The sequence below is a fragment of the Mastigoproctus giganteus genome, chromosome 3, assembly GCF_048544385.1.
Source record: "Mastigoproctus giganteus isolate SK-2022 chromosome 3, ASM4854438v1, whole genome shotgun sequence".
NCBI lineage: Eukaryota > Metazoa > Arthropoda > Arachnida > Uropygi > Thelyphonidae > Mastigoproctus > Mastigoproctus giganteus.
In genome coordinates, this window is record NC_143577.1 from 119,764,331 (window position 1) to 119,789,327 (window position 24,997).

The 24,997-nt window shown below is 36.2% G+C and overlaps 1 protein-coding gene across 1 annotated transcript in view; it reads right to left on the bottom strand.

The window, feature by feature from the left end:
* Positions 1–834: 834 nt before the first annotated feature.
* The window catches only part of Ocrl (Oculocerebrorenal syndrome of Lowe), a 529,958-nt gene continuing 505,795 nt past the window's right edge, over positions 835–24,997 (bottom strand). The window contains exons 25-26 of the mRNA XM_090369405.1: positions 22,732–22,843; positions 835–1,226 (exon numbers count right to left, since the gene is read on the bottom strand). Of these exons, the coding sequence (XP_090225531.1) occupies positions 1,078–1,226; positions 22,732–22,843 (261 nt within the window). The 3' untranslated portion in view covers positions 835–1,077. The remainder of the gene's footprint in view (positions 1,227–22,731; positions 22,844–24,997) is intronic.

Sequence of the window (24,997 nt, forward strand, 5' to 3'; positions counted from 1 at the left end):
CAGGACAGTATAAATTTAAGTGAGTTGAATTAAAAACAGGATTAATACTATTTTTAAGCTATTCAGTTCTTCACATGGAATTTTCCATAAGCACATAATACATTAAATAAAATTATTAAGAATGTCCTGTTTTTAATTCACTGGAGCATAAAGCACATTAACATTTTATTAATTGAATGAGTTAATATTACTTAAGTGCATTTGTGATCCTAGGAAGTTTAAACTAGGAAACAAATTAAATCAGAACAAATTTCTAAAATATGAAAAACACACCTTTTATTCATGAAAAGAAGAATAAGGTACTTGAAAATATTTATAATGAATGCTGATGCATTAATACCTAACATCTTCACTCTTGCAGTGACTGATAAGTACTATTAGTTGTTTACTATACAAAGTATAAAAATTTGTGAATAAGTTATTAAAAACTTGTATTTTAAATATGAATTTCTGGAATGTAATGATACTTTCATGTTTATAATGAATATTTTGCTAAACATATGACAAGTTCACCCAACCTTACAATGTAACAAATTTCTTTTAGGACTAAGTATGAAAATTTTTTTCTATAACATTGATCACACAGATAAATTTAACTGTACAGACCATGCCCTTATTCTGAGGCATATAACAATTATGGAACATATTTTGTATTCCTCAAATCTATTCAACACATCCATTTGTGAATCAGAAAATTACAATACTGTTTTCTTTGTATACTTTAATCCTAAGGTGTTAATACCTACAGTTCTATCTCATAAAGCTGTTTAAAATATATAACAAATATTTATTTACTTTCATTTATATGTCATTTCAACATGACATAGTGGAGGGAGTTATATTCCATACATGGATATATATATGTATATATGTGCTAGCATTATGCACATTTAACTAATGTGTGTGAGAGGGTTTCAAACTTACATTTTATACTCCATTGCTATATTTCTCAGAGTCCTATACTGTTTCTACATCATTCATAATAATCACTGATCAAGAAAAGAATGTTATTTTTCTGTGAATTTTTCTAGTTTTTTTATATCACTGAATGTGTTGTCAATAAGTGATATAAAATTATTATTCGTAATATTCATTCATCAAGAAATGATAAATGAAAACTGCTTTTTTTCTCTCTGTTGCCTGATGATCAACACTTCGGTAGGAGGAATGAGATTCTGACAAAGTTGTATGTGATGCTCGCAATAATATACTTCCAAAGATGGTAGCTAAAATAAATAATTTTAAAAATTAATTTTAAAAATTTTTTTCACATGATCATGAATAACAAAAGGATAATGATTCACAGATAAGTAATACCAAAACCATATATGAAGAAAGACTAAATTGAAATTGAATGTTTAAAATAACAAGTTCCAATGATGCTATTTCATCACAAGAATTTTATGTTCAAAAGGCAGAGATAACTGATTCCTCAAAATGAGTTCTCTCTCATTCTTGGGTGTACATGCAAAATGTATGATTGTCTAGAACATGAATGGGGAAACTTTTCATTCATTGGAATGCTAAATGTTAATCCAAGGAGTCCCCATCAGGCCAAAAATTATATATATTATATATATTTCTTGTAATGCAGGTACAGGATTAATGCAAAACAAATTAGTTAATGCAGATGGTGCATTACATTTTGAGGCATGTTAGCAAATAGCAATAATTCATAATTTATAACAAAAAACATTAGTAAAGGGAACAATTTTTATGTATGAATCGAGAAAATTTCTGTATATCTGCCACATTGCCCATTCATGCCTCCTATAAGTGGCTAGCAACAAACATAATATCTAATATTTTAGCTACAATATAGGGTATATGTAAAATCTTTGTAATATGTTTTAAAAAAAAAAAAAATCCAATCTATATATATATATAAAATGCTTATGTATGCTGCCCAAATTTTCCAACTGCTAATTGTTGCCAGCATCTGTTCACGCAGATCATCTCGCATGACCACCCGGGCATTCTTTATTAATTTTTGTACTAATGTTTTTCGACTGAAGAAAGGCAACCTATGCCTGAAAGCTTTCAATGTATGTTTATTTTATCTATCTTCAATTTTAAGAGACAATATAATGCACCTACATCCAAAACGGAGGTTGCTGCAATATTTGTTGGAGAAGATGGGGAACCACCTGCAAATAGAGACATAAGCATATATCCCACAGGTAACTGTTGTATAATTATATCACCACTAAACAAGAATGGTGAAAGACTGAAGGATCTAGATTAACCTATTTACGCTATAATCAGAAAGATGGCGTATGTTATGCCGGATATATCTAGTTTTAATGAAAATTTCAGGTGGCATGACAAATCTTTTTAAAAGAGAGTCAAGTTATTACATGCAGATGGGCGGACAAAGAAATGGAAATTTTTAATTTATAGATTTTCGAAAAGCAAGTTGTTGGGCTTTAAAATAAATTCACCTAACTTTAATGAAATTTGGGATGGTTCAATAAATCTTGCTAAAAGAACTAAATCCAAAATTTTGTGACAATCCATCCACTAGGAGTCAAGTTATTACATGTGCATGGAGAGATATGGTGAAGGCAACAGACACTTTACAAATATATGCTAACATCACAGTTCAAGATATATTTTTTTTCTCAGTAAGCAGAATGAGTATCACTTTGTATGCTTACCTCACACCCTTGCACAGCTGGTCATCATACAAAATTAATTAATTGTTATTACATGATTATGATTAAAATTATAACCACATAATATAAGTAAAAATTTATAACCATTATCTATTGGTTATAAATATATTTTACAAATATGAAATTAGTACTTTTAAACCATTCTTGATTGTTTTAACAAATTTTATAAACTACAGAGTAAACATTTGGAAAATAATCCTTGAATCACATAATAAATAGCAATTATGCAAAAGTATTCAAATTGAAACTATCCCTCGAAGATCTGATGAATAAAAAATTTAACTATACTTTTTTTGAAAAGCAAGTCGTTGGGCTTTAAAATAAAATTAATGAAGATTATTGACCTATAACTATAATTATTGAAATTTTTAATAAAATACAGTACTAAGGAAAAATATACATAAGAATCTTTTCTTCTATCCATCTGATGAAATTTTCACTGGTTTCATTTTATTTTATTTTGTTAATGACAGTAGAAGGAATCACATTGGCCCACTTGATGTGAATGGTTTAACTGTTGACGATCCTGCTCAGGTTGCTGACAGGCTGAACACATATTTTGCATCTACATTCACACATGAGAAATTCTTTATGGAGGGGGATGCCAGAAGTTTAAACTATAACAAGGAGCTGAATGATTTTGTGACAACTGAGAAGAAACTGGAAGAAAAACTTCCGAAGTTAAACATAAAAAAAGGAACCTGAGGTGCATGGGCTCTATCCAATTAGATTAAGGGAGGAATCAAAGGCCATATGCAAACCTTTAGCCATAATTATGAGAGCAACTTTGGATTCAAGAGAGGTTCCTGTGTGCTGGAGATATGCAAATGTATCCTCAATTCACAAAGGGGAAACAAAGGGCAACATTAGTAATTACAGACCTGTTAGCTTAACTTCTGTTCCAGGAAAAATAATGGAATCACTGGTTAAAAAAGTAATGCATGACCATTTAGACAAGTACACAATTATGCTGAAGCCACAGCATGGATTTGTTAAAAGGGGGGGGGAGGGTTCTTGTCTGACAAATTTGATTAGATGCTATGATGCAGTGACAAAGGAACTGGATGTAAAAAATAATTTTGATACCACATACATGGATTTCAGGAAAGCTTTTGATACTGGTGCACATAAAAGATTGCTGTACAAACTGAAGCAATGTGGCATTAAGGGCAAGTTGCTGCTAGGGAATTGTTATCAATGGGCACTGCTCTTCATGGACTAGCATTAGTAGAGGCATATGATGCAAGAAAGCAAGCTTATATATATAGCATCAGCCAAAAAAAATATATATAAAATAAAATAAAACCCTTCCCATTTCACCCATCCATTCACTCCAAATGTTGGTCTAGTTCTACCTTGAACTTATTTAAGTTTCTGACCTCCACTACAGCAGATGGAATTTTGTTCCAACTACCAACCACCCGCTGGCTAAAGGCAAATTTCCACACATCTATTCTACACCTGTCTTTCCTCAATTTGAATTTATGTCCTATCAGGTGAGAAATCTGAGCAAGAGGAAGAAACCCATTAGCATTGAACTTGTGTAAGTGTGTGTAAGTGTAGTTGTTATTTGGAGCATTAGCAACTAAAGCCATATTGCTCCGGGGATATGCAGTGGTTATTCCCTGACCTTTCCGCATCCTCCGTATTTTGTGGGCACGGGCTCGAACCCCAGTCTAATCAAGAAGCGTGTGCTATGCACTGCTGCTCCTGCCCACCTGGCTACGGAGGCACCCTATTGAACTTGTTCAATCCACTCAAGGCCTTATACACTTCAATTAGATCACCTCGAAGGTGCCTAGTCTCTAGATGCTGCAATTTGCAGACCACAAGTCTTTCTTGGTAACATCAACTCTTTGTCCCACTCACCAATCTCGTTGCCCTTCTCTGTACCTGTTCCAGAAACTTTACATCTTTCCTAAAATGAGGCCACCAAACCTGTAAAGAGTACTCAAGGTGTGGCCGGACCACTGCCTTATACAAGGGGATAAGCACCCCCTTATCCCTGCTAGCAAAATTCCTGCATATCACTGACAGGACACTATGAGCTACTCTTGTAGTCTTTTTGCACTGCTCAGAAAACTTCATATCTGACTGAACAATTACCCCAGGTCCCTTTCATTCTCCACTACACCGAGTGTAGTACCACTCCAGTTGATATGTTACTCTGGGGTTACTGCTACTCATACTACCCATGCAGTACTTTACATTTGTCAATGTTAAACTTCAGTTGCCACTACTCAGCCCATCTGCTCAATTTTTCCAGATTCTGTTGCAGTAGTGTACTATCATTGCTGTCATTAACAACCCTGCCAACTTTCATATCGTCTGCAAAAATTAGACATTAACCGTGAAATAACACCTTCGTCAATATCATTGATAAATACCAAAAACAACAATGGGCCTAACACCAAACACTGGGGGACTCCACTAATAACATAGTCCATGAAGAGCAGTGTCCATTTATAACCACTCTCTGTCTCCTCCAATTTTATCATTTTATCCATTGTAGCAACTTGCCATTAATGCCATACTGCTCTAATTTGTACAGTAGTTTTCCAGGTACCACAGTATAAAAAGCTTTCCTAAAATCCAAGTATATGATATCAAAATTATTCTTTGTATACAGTTTCTTTGTGACCACATCATTGTATCCAATCAAATTTGTCAGACAAAACTTCCCCGTAACAAACCCATGCTGTGTCTGAACTATAACTGCAGACTTGTCTAAATGATCCTGCCTTGCTTCCTTAACCAGTGACTCCATCATTTTCCCTGGAACAGAAGTTAGACTAACAGGTCTGTAATTACCCATTACCCTTCAAACCCCCTTTGTGAATTGGGGACACATTTGCACATCTCTTATCCATAGGGACCTCTCCTGAGTCCAATGAAGCTCTCATAATTATGGCTAAGGGTTTGCTTACTTTCTTTGCTGCTTCCTTTAATATAACTGGATAGATTCCATCCACCCCAGAAGCCTTTCTTATGTTCAATTTCAACAAGTTCTCCTCCACTTTGCTCTCATTTATTACAAAATCACTTAACTCCTTGCCAGAGTTTGATAAGCTTCTGGCCTCCACTTCCCTACAGACCACCTCATTTTTTATTTTTTTTTGGTTTTTTTTTTTAGGAGCATTAGCAACTAAGGCCATATTGCTCCGGGAATATGCGGTGGTCATTCCCTGACCTTTCCGCATCCTCCGTATTTGGTGGTGACGGGCTCGAACCCCGGTCTAATCAAGAAGCATGTGCTACACACTGCTGCTCCTTCCCACCTGGCTACGGAGGAGCCCAGACCACCTCATGTGTGAATGTAGAGGCAAAATACTCATTCAGTTTGTCAGTTACCTGAGCATCAACAACTGAACTGCCAATGTAAAGTAGACCAATCTGATTCACCCCCTTTCTTCTAGAGTTTACATAAGTAAAGAAGTCTTTACTGTTTTTTTTTGCACTGTGCACCAGGATTTCTCGTAATCTGCCTTTACTTGCCTAATGTCATTTGTGACTTGATTACATAGTATCTTATATCTGCCATAGGCATCTGTGTCTCCTGATAATTTATATGTGATACTAATGGCCTCGCACAGATTGTTCATTTACCTACCATAATACCGGACAATCCAACCATACAGCCAACATGCTTGATCTTTATCTCACAAATAACCCTTCTAAGTGCACAGTTGAAGTGAGTGCTCCTTTAGGCACCTTAGATCACAACTTGGTTATTGTCTCTTCTCCAATGCTGCCTTTATCTCAAGGCTATTCCCAACCTCATTACAAGAATACAAAATGGGATGACCTGCGTGATTTATTTTATTCTTTTCATTGGTCGGATTACTTTCAAAACTTTGGATGTCAACATTTGCTCAGATCGTGTCAGTGATATATCCTCTTAGAACGGAATCCTTTACTCCACATTCCACTTTAAATTCTCATACTTTACATGAAACCAGCCAATTACGTTGCATATCGTAATTGGCTGGTTTCCAATTCTTCAGTTTCATTTTCTGCCTACACTAAAGCTCACAATAATTGTAAAGCAGTTATTAATCAGTCCAAACTAGATTTTGAACAGGCTAAGAGTAGAAAACTTGCTTCTTGCTCTAATGGTAGCCGAGCATTCTGGTTTCTTGTCAAAGCTATTGGCCGCAACTTTTGCCCATTGCCCATTTTTGCCCATTCTGCTCCCACCAAAGGTGGTAACAGAATGGGCAAAACCAGATGGTTCTGTTGGCACTTCAGCCAAGGATAAAGCTGACCTGCTAGCATTCCATTTTACTTCCAACTCATGTATTAATGATCTTGGTAAAACACCTCCCACCATTCCCAACACACTCCATTCAATGCCTCTTGTGGTTTTCTGTCAAAAGGATGTCAGAAGGATTTTCATGAATCTGATGGCATTTCTCCACTTGTTCTCAAAACCTGTGCTCCTGAACTTACTCCTGTTATTTGCTGCCTTTTTTCACTTTCTTATTCCAATGGTGTTTTTCCTTCTGCTTGGAAATTTGCTCATATCCAGCCAGTTCCTAAAAAGGGTGACAAATCCCTCCCATCCAATTATCGTCCCATTGCAATTACTTTTATTCTTTCTAAAGTAATGGAGAAATCAATTAACCGCCAACTCTTAAACTACCTAGAAACCTTCCATCTGATTAACGTTTGCCAGTATGGATTCCATCAGTGTCGATCCACTGGTGATATTCTGGCTTATATTACCCATTTATGGACAAATTCAAGGGAAAAATTTGGTGAAACACAAGCAGTTGCTCTTGACATCTCAAAGGCTATCAATCGTGTTTGGCATAAAGGTCTTCTAAATGAGCTTCCATCTTATGGTTTGCCAACTGTTTTTAGTAATTGGTTATCCAGTTTTCTCTCTGATCGCTCACTGAGGGTGATAGTAGATGGCTCTCTGTCTTCTAACTTCTCCATTAATGCTGGTTTCCCCCAAGGTTCAGTTCTTTCCCCCCCCCTTTTCCTCTTGTATATTAACGAACTTCTTACATTGACTGTAAATCCTATCCATAGTTTTGCTGATGATAGCACACTGCATTCCACTTTCCATTTTGAGAAAACTTACCCTGCTCAACAGCTTCAACTTCTCGAATATCCGCTACCAATTCCTTAAATGCCGATCTCCAGGTAATCCTCCAGTGGGGGAAAGACAACTTAGTTGATTTCAATTCTTCTAAAACTCAGTCTAGTCTTATATCTCACAAAAAGGATTCTTCTGCTCCTATGCTTATCTTTGGTGACATGCCGGTTTCTAGGCAAAATGATATATCTCTTTTGGGGATTACCCTGACTTCTAATCTCTCTTGGCACAAGCACATTACAAATATTGCTTCCTCTGCATCTAAAAAACTTGGTTTTCTCTTTCGCTCTCGGCATTACTTTTCTTCCAAACAGCCGTTCACTCTGTACAAATCACAAATCCGCCCTACCATGGATTATTGTTCCCACATCTGGGGTGGTGCCCCCAAAACCTCTCTCAGACTTCTTGATTCCATTCAGAAGAGGTCAATTAGGTTAATTAATGACTCATCTCTAACAGAGGCTCTCCACTCTCTGTCTCATAGACATACTCTTTCTGCTGCATCCCTTTTCTACAGATACTTCCATGGGCACTGTTCTTCTGAATTGGCTTCTATAATTCCCACTCTCCCTTTCAAAGCACTCCGAACACATGCCACCACCAACCAATATCCATTTTCTGTGCAACTTCAAACTCACAGAACCAACTTTTCATCTTCCTTGTTTATTCATTCGACTGCCGTTTTTCTGGAACAACCTTCCTTCATATGTATTTTCTGAAAATTAGTCTACAGAAAGTTCAAGTCAACAAATATCTTTTTTCGTCTTTTGAACTTCCAACCCAAGCATGGTACTAAGTACTATAGGTTCTAATACCTCTCGTGTTTTGGGTTTTCATAAAAATAAAAAAATAATAAAAAAATGTTGGGTCAACAAAGACTTCTTCTTAGGCAGATAGGTATGCAGACCACATTCTGAAAGAGGTCTTTGGATAGTTCGTGCACTTGGTTCAACACCAGCCATCTCAAAGTTCAGTTTTAGATCAGGAGCACTAGCATGGTGATTACATAGGCATAGCCATTTCAAATATCGATCTTGGGATGCCGTAGTAACTCTTTCACGACCTGATCCAGGTCTTCTCTTCACTTAACTGGTTTCATGCTTTAATTTCAGCATCCGAGATACTGTTGACGAGTGGTAGCCTATTTTATCAGCGATAGCATGCGTAGAAAACCCTTTCCTGGACAGAGTAACAGCTACACTTTTTTTTCTTGGTTTCAATTGAACATATATAGCCATGCTTAGACCTCTGCAAAACAGGATACTAATATACCCTTCCAATGGCGTATTTATAGAAATGGCTGATGCAATACCTTGCAATTATTGTCTGATGCAACAGAAGCGTTATCTGACACAATACCTTTGCTTTGTGACAAACAAAATTGCTGTAATCAAACAATATCTTATACGTTTCACTAGAACTGTTAATTTTTTTAAAGGTGATGCAGTTTTTTTGTCTGCCACTGTAGGTTTGTCATGTTTGTCATGAAAAATTTGACATGTGGTTAACAAATTTTCTTGTGCTCAATATAAATTAATTCTAAATATACAATCTTTTGTTAATGTTCCACACACACATATATATATATATATATATTTTTTTTTTTTTTAATAATTTCTCTTATTAGAAACATCTGATACCAGCATTCCCTGTTTGGCCTAAAACCTGACTGTTTTTCCCCATAAATTCAATAATACTTCTAACCTTTTTCTTTAAAAGATACTTGCATAGATTTTAACTGGTACACTAAGAAGATATTTTACTGAAACAGCCACATTCAGCTCCATTTCCTTTTTGCATGTTTTTGCAATTAATTCCATGCTCGAACTTTTGGAATTTGTCTTTCAGAAAAAAACCTAAGTATAATACAATGTTGTTGTTGTTATTTGGTTTTTAGGAGCATTAGCAACTAAGGCTATATTGCTCTGGGGATATGCGGTGGTCATTCCTTGACCTTTCCGCATCCTCCGTATTTGGTGGTCATGGGCTCGAACCCCGGTCTAATCAAGAAGTGTGTGCTACATACTGCTGCTCCTGCCCACCTGGCTATTGAGACACCCTAAAATACAATGTAACCTCCATGACTATTTTATTCCTAGCTCTACGTATTTCATATAAATCATTTGATCTAGGTCTATCCTTACAATACTTGATATTTTCCATGACCTTGGCTACTCAAAAACAGATAATATCCATAATTTGTCCCATTTAAATCTTTTTCTCTCCTTCAGTGATGTCTTCGGCAATCTGATTTAGGAATTCAAAGTATTTATTCTATAAATACTTTGAATATAAAATATAAGACTGTTCTGCTTTAACCTTGCCATATTTTTGATTGCCTTACAACAAGGGTGGCCAACTTAATTTGTAATGTGATCTACTTTTTTTTCTTCAAAATGTGCCACGATCTACCATCTCAAAAATTTAACTGCACAAGGTTAAAAAAGTTAATCAACACATATTGAAAATTGTTGTTTATAAATTTTAAAATTAAATACAATTCAGAATTCTTATTTTAAATTAACATATATTTAAATTTTTAATTTATGCGAAGTTTGTGTCTTCATGTCATCTGTCAAGCTTTCAAAATCAGGGATTTACAGTGATAAGGCCAACTGTAAAGAATCTTCTGTATGCAAGTCCATAAGAGCACAGTGATTCTTTGTCTTTGTTTGTTTCAAATACGAAAAGGCCAATTCACACAGATATATGAAACCAAAACAGGAATTTAAAAGTTCACTGCATTTTTTTTACATTTGGGTACTTTTCTCGGCAAACATATTTCCAAAACTCTTTTTCTGATGATCTGGTTTTTAGAAAGATATTGTTTCGCAATGTAATAATTTCATTTTCAAGTAATATTTTCTCCATGTGAAAAATCACAGCGATTTTTTCTGCAAGTTGTTTCGTATCTAAGTCGACATTAAATGGATAAGAAATATATTGAACAATGTCTTCAATTGTTTTAAAATCGCCGAATCTGGTTTCAAAATCGTCCACAACATTCTCAATTTCAGAAACCTATTTCTCACTATTAAATTCAAAAACAGCATATTTTTGCAAATGATCTTGCAATTTGCAAAATGGTCGAATTTTTTTTCTTTGAGATCCTTATCCATTGCCAAAAATTGATATTTATATGCAGAAATACTACTAATCATGTCACCCACATTTTTATTTTTTGCTTGAAATTCCAAATTCAGATCACTTAATTTACTGGTAAAATCTGCCAAAAAAGCTAGATCACACAACCACTCTGCTGATAATCATCTCCACTTTGATCAACAAATTTCTAAATCTCTGTAGAAACTTACTCCGACTCAGCCACCTCACATCTGTGTGTAATATCAAGTCTGGTTCTTTTTCATTGAGTTGCATTTTGAAAAATCTCCTTTGAAGAGATTGTCCTCTGATGGAATTCACGATTTTGAAAGCGATGTCCATAACACTTTTAGTATTTAATCTTTTGCTGGCTAACACTTGTTGGTGGATGATACAGTGGTAACTCAAAAAATCTGGGAATTTATCATCCTTTTGGCACAATGCGATGAATCTGTTAAGATGCCCCGTCATTGCTTTAGCTCCATCTGTTGTTACTGATACGAGCTTAAATTAAATAAGTAATAGTGGTACTTTAATTTAAATTTTTCAATAAAATGTTTGAATGAGTTAAAGATATCAAGACCACTAGTTCTGGCCATGTCGCCGTGATGAGAATTATTGTTTCTAGTACCTGTACTGTACTTAGCAGCAATAAAAGAAGTTTATATATTCTTTCTTTTAACGAAACTATACCCAGCAGTTCTTCTCTAGTGGCAGAATCATCAAAAACGAATAAAAACGATCAACTGAGCTGTATCACTGATGTCTGTAGATTCATCCAGTTGTAAAGAAAAGGACACACAATTAGCAATATGAGCATGCAATTGTTCGCTCAAATTTTTTTGATGTGTCACATCATAGTATTTCGAGACAATTGCAGATCTTGAAGGACACTTTTAATTTCATTTTTGTTCTTAAAATTTTCAAATAGAGAATCTGTTATTTCTAAAAACGCATCTTTGATGCATTTTTAGAAAATGACCATCAGAAAATGATTTGCATTGTTTTGCAAGAAGATGACTCACTTTAAATGATGCTACAGTTACTGCTTTAGATTGTAAATTAGGTGTCATGAAGAAATTTTGTTGCGTGAATAATCTGGATTTAAGTTCTTCTAATTTATTTTTTCTAAGGTCACTATTAGGCGGAAAATCCGATTGGCATTTACCATGGAGTGCACTGAAGTGCCTTTCTAAATTTCCTCTTTTGGGTATAGCCACGGAAGCATTGCAAATCAAACAGCAACATTTTTCTTTTACCATTACAAAAAAGTATTCTATTTCCTACTCTTGATGAAAATGATACGTTTTACTCTTTTTCGTAATATTCATTTTAAATCAAAAGGTATTAAATTAACATATAAGTACTGTCCAGTTATTAAATCAGCAAAAGTAATGCTTACCGATTAAAACACTTTAAGTTGCGCGAACTGGAAAAATATTCTGTCTGAACAGCTAACGTAGAATAATTGATGAAGAGGATTCTCAAATGAGGAAGTTGTTTCCAAAATAACCGGACAAACACCACCGTTTATTGCTCTGTTTAGTTATGTCGTTATAAAAATCAGTTTTGAATGCCTTTGTGATATTTCTCTAAAGCTATTTCTGGAGGTCACAACCATAAAACAATAAAAAACAATTTGCACTTTCCGGTTTATTGGGCTTTTCTGTTAGTGCAATCTAATTTATAAATGGGTGGTAAACTCAATCTTATTGCATTTGCAATAATACCGACAGCTGAGCTGGAATTCTGTGGGATTTTACGTTGTTATGGTGAAATGTGTTTCTCCTTCAATGAAAACTTCAATCATGCAAAAAAAAAAAACAAAAGTAAAATTTCAAAATCTACTCTTCATTCCTATTTTTAAAACTTCGTAAAAAAAAATAAATAAAATAACACGCAGGTAGTGAAACCCGCTGCGCAATATAAAATTTTGGTAGTATACCTGACCGTGCAAATCGAGGATGACTATATTTAAAATTCATCGTGATTGACCGAAATTAAAGCCGCGATCGACTCATTGGCCACCCCTGCCTTACAGTTTTTCTAAATGTTCTAAAATGTTTAGCTAAAAGTCAAAATATTTTTGGACTTTCCCAATACTGACGAGGCTAGCAGGGGCCAGACGTGTTCAAAGCCGCTAAGTGGATTTTTCTTATTTATTGATTTGAAATTATTGTTTTTCTAAAACTTTGATTTAAATTTAGTAGTATAGCATTATTTTGTGATTTTCTGATTAATTTGGTGTATTTATTCTTTACTCGGCCTTGCAATTGCATAAAAGTATCGGTAAGGGTATCCACGTGTTCCAAGTCGCAACTCCGCTGAACGAGAAGTTTTTTAGCCATATTTAGCCGCTTATTGAATATTTTTTACATCAAATTATTTTTTGTAAGTAGCTTATAGACCTAGTAAGGATCGTTGGTTTATTCTGAATTGAGACAGCGAGATTTGAAAGTTAATTAATACTTAAGTGTCCATAGATTACCGTTCGTAACTTCCCCCCTTTGTCCTTGTCATACGATCGTTATATATCGAACCTAGATAGCGTTAGTATAGTATAGGTTATAATATTTTCGGTGATCAGTAAAATCTATTAAACTTGTTGAACTTCGTTGCCATTTAAACTGTACTTTTAACTAAATACATATACCGACTTAGATTACAAATGTAACATAATTAATTAATACATAACTGATACGGAAGTTATATAAAGGGAACTCGGAGATAATTAATACTTGACACTAAAAAATATATATCCCGTTACAACTGTGTTGGGAGATAAGTTAGCGTTATAAACTGAAATTGAAATTTTATTTAAATTAAAAGAAATCATGACTCAGACCAGAGCAGCAAAACAAAAGGCTCAAGCTAATGGAAGTGCTGTGGCTCAGAGGAGAACTGAGGGGGGCAGTTGCCTTCTGAATCACAGCCTTCTAAAATGCACAGCTTGCATGATGTTTGTGGAGCATTCAGGTACGGGACATGATATTGCCATGGGGGATGTCTTTGTGTGTGCGCGATGCAAGGAGTGTATCGAATTCAGGCAACAACTCAGTGTTCTTATGGGCCTATATAAGAGCTTGAAGGACAGGGTGGATGCCCTCGAAGGAACTAAATTGAGGGGCCCATCAAGCTCTCAGCTGCCCATATCAACGCCAGAGCTTGCACTTGGTCGTTGCGCAACACAGCGGCAACCCCCAAGGCAGAATGCGCTGGTCCCAAAGGAACTAGTAGTTGTTGGTGACTCTATTGTCAGGGAAACGGGGAACTTGCTTTGTAAAAAGGATAGGTGGAACAGGACCAGGGTATGTCTGCCAGGGGCAAAGGTTGATGACGTTGTAGAGCAGATATCATCTTTTAAGGGCACAAAAGGTGATATAGTTGTACGTTGGCACTAATGATATCAAGAGAAGGAGACCGGCAGAATTGCTTAACAAGTACAGGTCACTGTTGAAAAAAGCCGTGAAATAGGGTTGAATTTGAAAGTGTCTGCAATTCTGCCCAGACACGATAGGAGGGAGTATATGATGAGAGCCTTGTCGATCAATTAGCATTAGCATTAGCATTAGCATTAGTAGAGGCATTTGATGCAAGAAAGCAAACTTATGCAGCATCAGCCAAAAAAAAAAAAAACCCACTTCCACTTCACCCCTCTGTTCGTCCAAAATACCTGTCCAGCTGAGCCTTAAACTTCTTTAGGCTATCAACCTCCACCACAAGGGATGGCAGCCTGTTCCACCAACCAACCACCCGCTGGCTAAAGGCAAATTTCCGCACGTCTATCCTACATCTGTCTTTCCTCAATTTGAATTTATGCCCTCTCAGGTGATTATTCTGAGCGAGCGGAAGAATCCCATCAGCATTGAGCATGCTCAAACCATTCAAGGCTTTATACACCTCTATCAGATCACCTCGCTGGTGCCTCGTCTCCAGACACTGTAATTTGCAAAACTTAAGCCTTTCTTCGTAAGAGAACCCCTTTATTCCATTCACTAATCTTGTTGCCCTTCTCTGTACTCGTTCCAGCAGTTCTATATCCTTCTTGAAATGAGGCCTCCAGACCTGTATACAGTACTCTAGGTGTGGCCTGACCATTGCCTTATACAATGGAATAATCACCTCCTTATCCCTGCTGGAAAAATTCCTGTATATCATTGACAATACTCCATGAGCTACTCTTGCAGCCCGTCTGCACTGCTCAGAGAACTTCATATCTGCCTGCACAATCACCCCCAAGTCCCTTTCATTCTCTACCACTGTCAGTGTAGTACCACAGAGTTGATACGTTGCTCTGGGGTTGCTGTTTCCCATGTGTAGTACTTTACATTTGTCAATGTTAAACTTCATTTGCCACTTCTCAGCCCATCTGCTCAACCTTTCCAGATCCTGTTGCAGCAGCATAGTGTCAGTAGTGTCCTTGACAACCCTGCCAACCTTTGTATCATCTGCAAACTTGGACATTAAGCTTGATATACCATCATCAATATCATTTATAAATACAGAAAACAATATGGACCCAACACTGAGCCCTGAGGGACTCCACTAATAACATTAGTCCACGATGAGCAGTGTCCATTGATTACCACTCTCTGTCTTCTCCCCCTCAACCACCCCTTTATCCATAGCAGCAATTTGCCTCCAATGTCACACTGCTCCAATTTGTGTAGCAGTCTTCCATGTGCAACAGTATCAAAAGCCTTTCTAAGATCCAAGTATATAATATCAAAGTTATTCCCTGCATCCAGTTCTTTTGTGACTGCATCATAGTATCCAATCAAGTTGGTCAGGCAAGACTTCCCCTTAACAAAACCATGCTGTGTCTGAGCTATAACTGAAGTCTTGTCTAAATGATCCTGCAGTGCTTCTTTAACCAGTGCCTCCATTAATTTTCCTGGAACAGAAGTTAAGCTCACAGGTCTATAGTTACTTGTGTCAGCCTTTGATCCTCCTTTGTGAATTGGGGTCACATTTGCACATTTCCAGTCTATGGGTACCTCCCCTGAGTCCAAGGAAGCTCTCATAATTATGGCTAAGGGTTTGCTTACTTCCTTTGCTGCCTCCTTTAATATAACTGGATAGATCCCATCCACCCCAGGTGCCTTTCTTGTGTTTATCTTCAACAGTTTCTCCTCCACTACTCCCAGTTATTTCAAGATTCTGTAGCTTACTGCTAGAGTTGAATACACCTCTGGCATTCCCCTTGCTGAATAACTCCTCATGTGTGAATGTCGATGCAAAATATTCATTTAGTTTGTTAGCTACCTGAGCAGGATCATCAACAGTTGACCCATCAATATCAAGTGGACCAATCTGATTCATCCCCTTCCTTCTAGAGTTTACATAAGTAAAGAACTCTTTGCTGTTTTTCTTTGCATCCCTTGCCAAGGATTTCTCGTAATCTGTCTTCGCCTGCCTAACCTCCTTTGTAACTTGGTTGCATATCAACTTGTATCTATCATAGGCTTCTGTGTCATGTGTTAATTTATAAGTATCCCATGCATTTTTCTTCTCTGCCATATGCCTCATTAGTTCATCTGACATCCATTTTGGCCTAAACCTTGAACAATATTTCTTAGTTGGTATGTAAAGCCTAGTAGCTTCCAAGATAAGTTCTTTGAATGCTTCCCATTTTGCATTTGCTGTTGGTAACATCATCAGTTGGTCCCACTGTATAGAATTTAAATACTGTCTCAGTCCATCGTAGTCACCTTTACGAAAGCAATAACCCTTCCCTTTACCCCTAATGGTAGTTACCTCTTTGAGTAAATCCCACTTCAGCACACTGTGATCACTGCCACCTAGTGGTTCATTTATCTGCAGATTCTTAATGCATGAAGAATCACTGCTGATAATCAAATCAAGAGTATTACTCCCTCTAGTTGCCTCCTGAACATGCTGATGTAGAAAACAATCATCCAATAAATCCACAAAAGCCCTGCTAGTGTGTGAGTAACCAGCCCCCAAATTCCAGTCAATATCTGGGAAATTAAAATCTCCCATTATAAGACTCTCTGATATACTGGCCCACTCTATTTCCCTGTACAGTTCCTTATTATACTCATCAGAGTCATTAGGCCTATAGCACACTCCTACTCTCAATTTTGATCTCCCAATGCTTATGTCACACCAAACTGACTCAACACTGCACTGTCCAGCAATGTCGACTGGCTTCACTTCCTTGGTTTTTATGTGTTTCTTAACTAATAGCATAACCCCTCCCCCCCTCCTATCCTGTCTATCCTTTCTGTAGACGTTGTACTCCCCAAATTGCAGTTCTGCATCCCTTATATCTGTGTGACACCACGTCTCTGATATCCCAACAATATCTCCCTTTGATGTTTTGAGCAATACCTCAAATTCATCAAATTTATTTACTAAACTCCTAGCATTGGTGTACACGCAAGTATACCTGCACCTGTTTCTATTCTTAGCTACCCTAACACAACCCATGTGTTTATTTGTACCACAATGGCTCCCAGCAGTCTCTGAAATACCATGCATCTTGTTTTTCAGGCTTCTGCTCATTCTAATAGAAGCAGTGCAAGAATCTCTTTCACCTCTGCCAGTGGCTACTGTCAATCTATTGGTCTTTGTCTCCCCCCAAGCTAGCAGTTTTCCGACCCACCTAACACTGCCTCGATAGCATCAGCAAATATTCTTGCACCCTTTCTATTTAAGTGTATCCCATCCCTGTAGAAGCAATCTCTCCTGTTAACAAGTACAGTCCAGGCTGAAAAAAATTCTACCCCTTGAGCCTTGCACAATCTTTCCAGGGCCGAATTGATCGACAAGGCTCTCATCATATACTCCCTCCTATCGTGTCTGGGCAGAATTGCAGACACTTTCAAATTCAGGATTGCAGAATTGCAGACACTTTCAATTCGGCCCTGGAAAGATGGTTATGCTATTAGTTAAGAAATACATAAAATTCAAGGAACTGAAGCCAGTGGACATCGCTGGACAGTGCAGTGTCGAGTCAGTTTGGTGTGACATAAGTATTGGGAGATCAAAATTGAGAGTAGGACTGTGCTATATGCCTAATGACTCTGATGAGTACAATAAGAAACTGTACAGGGAAATAGAGTGGGCCAGTAAATCAGAGAGTCTTACAATGGGAGATTTTAATTTCCCAGATATTGACTGGAATTTGGGGGCTGGTCACTCACACACTAGCAAGGCTTTTGTGGATTTATTAGATAATTGTTTTCTACATCAGCATGTTCGGGAGGCAACTAGAGGGAGGAATACTCTTGATTTGATTATCAGCAGTGATTCTTCATGCATTAAGAATCTGCAGATAAATGAACCACTAGGTGGCAGTGATCACAGTGTGCTGAAGTGGGATTTACTCAAAGAGGTAACTACCATTAGGGGTAAAGGGAAGGGTTATTGCTTTCGTAAAGGTGACTACGATGGACTGAGACAGTATTTAAATTCTATACAGTGGGACCAACTGATGATGTTACCAACAGCAAATGCAAAATGGGAAGCATTCAAAGAACTTATCTTGGAAGCTACTAGGCTTTACATACCAACTAAGAAATATTGTTCAAGGTTTAGGCCTAAATGGATGTCAGATGAACTGATGAGGCATATGGCAGAGAAGAAACATGCATGGGATACATACAAATTAACACATGACACAGAAGCCTATGATAGATACAAGTTGATCTGTAACCAAGTTACAAAGGAGGTTAGGCAGGCGAAGGCAGATTACGAGAAATTTTGGCAAGGGATGCAAAGAAAAACAGCAAACAGTTCTTTACTTATGTAAACTCTAGAAGGAAGGGCATGAATCAGATTGGTCCACTTGATATCGATGGGTCAACTGTTGATGATCCTGCTCAGATAGCTAACAAACTAAATGAATATTTTGCATCGACATTCACACATGAGGAGTTATTTAGTGAGGGGAAAGCCAGATGTGTATTCAACTCTAGCAGTAAGCTAGAGAATCTTGCAATAACTGAGAGTAAAGTGGAGGAGAAATTGTTGAAGATAAACACAAGAAAGGCACCCGGGGTGGATGGGGTCTATCCAGTTATATTAAAGGAGGCAGCAGAGGAAGTAAGCAAACCCTTAGCCATAATTATGAGAGCTTCCTTGGACTCAGGGGAGGTACCCACAGACTGGAGATGTGCAAATGTGACCCCAATTCACAAAGGAGGATCAAAGGCTGACACAAGTAATTACAGACCTGTGAGTTTAACTTCTGTTCCAGGAAAATTAATGGAGGCACTACTTAAAGAAGCACTGCAGGATCATTTAGACAAGACTTCAGTTATAGCTCGGACACAGCATGGTTTTGTTAAGGGGAAGTGTTGCCTGACCAATTTGATTGGATACTATGATGCAGTCACAAAGGAACTGGATGCAGGGAATAACTTTGATATTAGATATTTGGATCTTAGAAAGGCTTTTGATACTGTTGCACATGGAAGACTGCTGCACAAATTGGAGCAGTGTGACATTGGAGGCAAATTGCTGCTGTGGATAAAGGGGTGGCTGAGGGGGAGAAGACAGAGAGTGGTAATCAATGGACACTGCTCGTCGTGGACTAATGTTATTAGTGGAGTCCCTCAGGGCTCAGTGTTGGGTCCATTATTGTTTTCTGTATTCATAAATGATATTGATGATGGTATATCAAGCTTAATGTCCCAGTTTGCAGACGATACAAAGGTAGGCAGGGTTGTCAAGGACACTACTGACACTATGCTGCTGCAACAGGATCTGGAAAGGTTGAGCAGATGGGCTGAGAGGTGGCAAATGAAGTTTAACATTGACAAATGTAAAGTACTACACATGGGAAACAGCAACCCCAGAGCAACGTATCAACTCTGTGGTACTACACTGACAGTGGTAGAGAATGAAAGGGACCTGGGGTGGTTGTGCAGGCAGATATGAAGTTCTCTGAGCAGTGCAGATGGGCTGCAAGAGTAGCTCATGGTGTATTGTCAATGATATATAGGAATTTTTCTAGCAGGGATAAGGAGGTGATTATTCCCTTTGTATAAGGCAATGGTCAGGCCACACCTAGAGTACTGTATACAGGTCTGGAGGCCTCATTTCAAGAAGGATGTAGAGCTGCTGGAACGAGTACAGAGAAGGGCAACAAGATCAGTGAATGGAACAAAGGGGTGCTCTTACAAAGAAAGGCTTAAGTTTTGCAAATTACAGTGTCTGGAGACTAGGCACCAGCGAGGTGATCTGATAGAGGTGTATAAAGCCTTGAATGGTTTGAGCATGCTCAATGCTGATGGGATTCTTCCGCTCGCTCAGAATAATCACCTGAGAGGGCATAAATTCAAATTGAGGAAAGACAGATGTAGGATAGACATGCGGAAATTTGCCTTTAGCCAGCGGGTGGTTGGTTGGTGGAACAGACGTCCATCCCTTGTCGTGGAAGTTGATAGCCTAAATAAGTTTAAGGCTCAGCTGCACAGGTATTTTGAACAAACAGAGGGGTGAAGTAGTGGGTTTTTTTTTTTTTTTTTTGGCTGATGCTGCATAAGCTTGCTTTCTTGCATCAAATGCCTATGCTAATGCTAATACTTTTTTCCTTACCCAAAATTTTCCCAAGACTTTTTTTAATCTTTCAAAGATATCTTAGACAGATCTCTTACATATATATATATATTTTTTTTTATTATTATTTTTTTTTCCAGTGAAGATTTATTAATTTTGTTTACTAAAATTTCTTATACAGCATTTTTCTTTTTTCTAACTGTCTTTAACTCCTTGCATCTACCATGCATAGATACACTTTGAGGGACATTAGCAATTTTGAGAACAAAACAGAGCTATCTGGAAACTCCTTGATTAAATCTTTGAATGATACCAAAAGTAATCATTCGTTATCTGGTAAGCTACAGGGTTCCCTTAATTGATTAAGCGGATTCTTTTAATCAATTAAATCTAATGATGGAATAGGAGTAACAGAGATCACATTAACTTTTAATACTAGCATTCATAATAAGCTTCCTCTCAATAGAGGTGATGAGAAAGCTGTTGAGAATAAAAATTATTTTTCCTCTTTTGAAAAACTAGAGGGAATGTTAAAAACCAGACAAATAAAAACTGCACCAAACTTCAGAAAATTTATTTTAACAAGAATCGCTCCAGAAATGTAAGTCAAAGATAAAGAGAAACATTTTAAGACATATACACATCTAAATATTAAAAAGCTAAATTAATATCTAGATTTTCTGATGTATATTCAACTTTCTTATAAGTCTCAAGGATGATGATAAAAAAACCTTCTTAAACCCCCCTTTTTTTTTCCAGAAGGATCTGCAATTTATCTTCTTTCCTATGGTAATCACAGATTAAAGAATGTCAAGAAAAAAGAGATAACCATATCTTAACAATCAATAACAATATGCATTATGAATTGCCACAATGCATATTCAACTAGTTCTTATAACAAAGACACATTATCCTGTTACTACCAGAATGCCAGAAGTATTATAAGTAAACTTGTAGAGTCCAGATTACTGGACTTTGATATTTTCTTAATTACAGAGACATGGCTGTCTCTGTAATCAGAGACAAAATCAAAATAAATGATCCTGAGATTGTCCCTTCAGTACACTGCATACTGAGAAAAGACGGGTTAAACAAAAATGGTGGAGGAGTAGCTATAATATGAAAAGAAGCATGCTCAATAAACATAGTGCTCTCGACATAATAATAATAATGCTTACAAAAGAAAAGTTTGTCTAATGCTTATAGAAGAAAACCTTGCCTTAATGCTAATAGAAAATGATGTACAAACTTTTTTTTGCTATGAAAAAGTGAATTTAATTTTTTTAAAATTTAGTTAACAGGGTACCACTGTTTCTTCTTTTTTAAATTAGTTAGTTAGTTATTTGGTTTTTAGGAGCATTAGTAACTAAGGCCATATTACTCTGGGGATATGCAGTGGTCATGGGCTCGAACCCCGGTCTAATCAAGAAGTGTGTGCTACACACTGATGCTCCTGCCCACCTGGCTACGGAGGTGCCCTTCTTTTTTTAAATGGATGGCAGTATGTACTGTATGTGATTTTTTAAAATTTTTAATAAAAAAAAATTCAATATTTAAAAAGTTCTGTGTTTTTTATACACATTATTGTTAGAAGATAAAAAATACTACTTTAGAAAATGAAAAAGCAAAGTTAGAGCCATAAAACATAAAAATGAAACTAACTGTCACTTCCATTTTCCAGCTCAGAGAAACATTAAGAACACAGTTCAAAACTTACTATTATATACATATTAATTTTTTTAAACTTTGATAAAAGCTGACAAAAATTAATATGCATATAACAGTGAAATACAAATAAAGGATAAAGAAATAAACAGATTAATAATAATAATAATTGATGAAAGAAATCATGTTATGCCAGTAATAAATCAAGAAAAAAAAAAACAAATTTTGTATAACAATTAATTGGATAACAATATTCACATTTTCTTAAGCTTCAATGGCAATCATTCAGTGCACAACTGAATGTCTGATAAAATAAACAATTTTTCACTTACAATAAAACTTTTTCATATATTTAGGAAAAGCATAACAAAAAATAAAGATTTTTAATCATTAATTAAAATTAATGCACAACAGATACTTTCAAATGGCACCTGTCAGATCCTGTGCATCAACCGCCATGTTAAAAGAGAATGGGAAAGTTCTACTTTATGAAATGTTGACTAGGTCAAAAAAAAGCATCAACTATTTTATACTTTCTAAATAATAATGAACCATATTTAGCTGAATATGAATATATTATATATCTACAAATAATTAGTTAAGTATCAAAGGCAATCAAGATGATTAAAAAGGACAAAATGTTTTAAATTTCCTTACCAAGTATCTTTGCATCCATTTTGTTATATGAGGCATGGCTAAGCAATTCTCGAAGGAAAGCAATTATGTACAGAAAAACATTCTTATGAACTTTTGGAAGTTCACTAATGACCTAGTTGAATTAAAGAATTAATGGAAAATTTTTATAACTACATTCAAAATAACAATTTTTAAAAAAATAAGTACAGGATGGTTATAATTAAAGAATAAAACTATGGAAACCAGTTAGTTGATGGAAAATAGTTAACTGCACAAAACTGAAATATAGTAAGACCGGTCATCCCGTTCGACCTATAGTCTCTTCTAAAAACTTGGCATTCGCATCCTTGGCCACACATCTATATCACACAATAAAACCTTTTAGACAGGTACTGAAGTTCAGTATAAAAAACTACGACACTTTATTTACTAACCTAAAAAATTGTAAGATGGGGAATAGAGACAAGCTGTTTTCTTTGGATGTCTCCTCATTATATAGTAATTGTAATATAGAATTTGCACAAGATATGATTTGGAATTTTTTCAATGATAACACCATTGGTATTAACCATACCAAGATTCCGAAAAAAGAAATTTTTAACTCAGTCAAACTTTTAATTGAAGCAAATTACATTTCCTTTCAAAAAAAAAATTTATAAACAAATTTCTGGTTTACCAATGGGGCTTAGTTTTAGTTGCCAAATCGCTGAACTTTATTTAAACAAAATTGAACAGATACACTTAACACCATTTCTCCTTCGGATTACATATTATGGAAGGTACATAGATGATATTTTCATCATTACGGATGAAAACACTACAAATAACGTTTTACAAACTTTTAATAATATACATACAAGGTTAAAATTTACATTGGAAAATGAGGATGACCAGAGCTATTAATTTCTTAAATTTCAAGCTCACAAGAGAGGAAGAAAGAATACAATTTAAGATTTATCGTAAACCAACAAATACAGGAATGTTCCTCCACCAAAACAGTTACCATCCGTTTGCATATAAGAGAGCCATTATATTTAATCAGTTCATTAATGCCTACAAATATTTTACTACTTAGCCCACATTACGAACAGAAATTGAGGAACTGACAAGTAGATTTTTAAATAGGGGATACCCACTTATCAATCAATCGAATAAGATTACAGGCTAAAGATAGGATGAACAACACCAGACATAACAACAGAAGTGGGCGAGAAGTTTTGTTTGGCTCCAGTGAAATGAAGGGTGGAATCTGCAGAATTCCAGCTGCAAGACAACTATTCTTTTTTTTTTTCTGTTCTACTGTTTTAATTTGATTGGTCCTTCACAAGGGTCAATTAAATCAAAACAGTATTACATACAACCCAGAGGAGTGGCATCATTTCATAGAAATAAAAGGATGAAATCTGTGTAGTAGTGTTAATATACACATGGAAATATACACCCACTGATTCCTGTTGCACACTGTTCATATTAAACAAGATTATAGAAATATGAAGCATGTTAGAGAAAATCAAACAGTTTTAACAGCCATCACAGAGTAAATGGAATGTCTGTTGGGACTCCAAGATACTGATGGTTCCTTCTGGTTTTGCAAAGTGATTTCACTTATGTTTTCTTAATTTCTCTGTCTCTGGAACAGCAGAGCAGAAGAAAACAAGGAAAGAAACAGACCATTCATCTCCCAAGAGAAGAGAATATTTGCCAGAATTCAGTTGCAGCCTGGCACACAAAAGGTAAAAAACAATCCTTAGGTTCCAGGGAACAATCTTGCTTCCACCACTCCATATCAAGCTGGGGCTGGCTAAACAATTTGATTATAGCATTGGATCCTTAAGATGACACCTTCAAGCATATACAATTTATGTTTCCAAGATTGTCTGATACAAAAGTGAAAGGTGGTGTATATTTATTAATCCAAAAGTAAAGCAGATATTGAATTCATAAGGAATGGACAACAAAATGGCTGATGCTAAGTGAAATGCCAGGCAGCCACTTCACCTTGTAATGAATGGCTTTCTTGGTAACAAGCATGAAAATCGCAAAGAACTAGTTTGACAAGTTGTTGAAAATAATGGAAAAATGGGATGCAGAATACCAATCAAATTCCATGAAATGCATTCTCACCTGGATTTTTTGGACCAAATCCGTGTGATGTTAGTAAAAAGCATGGTGAGAGATTTCATGACAGATAAAAGAAGAGGTATCAAGGAAGATGGTATTAAACTATGACGAGCAACTATATCTGGTTCTTGGTTCAGGATGATGACACTGATACAAAAGAGACATT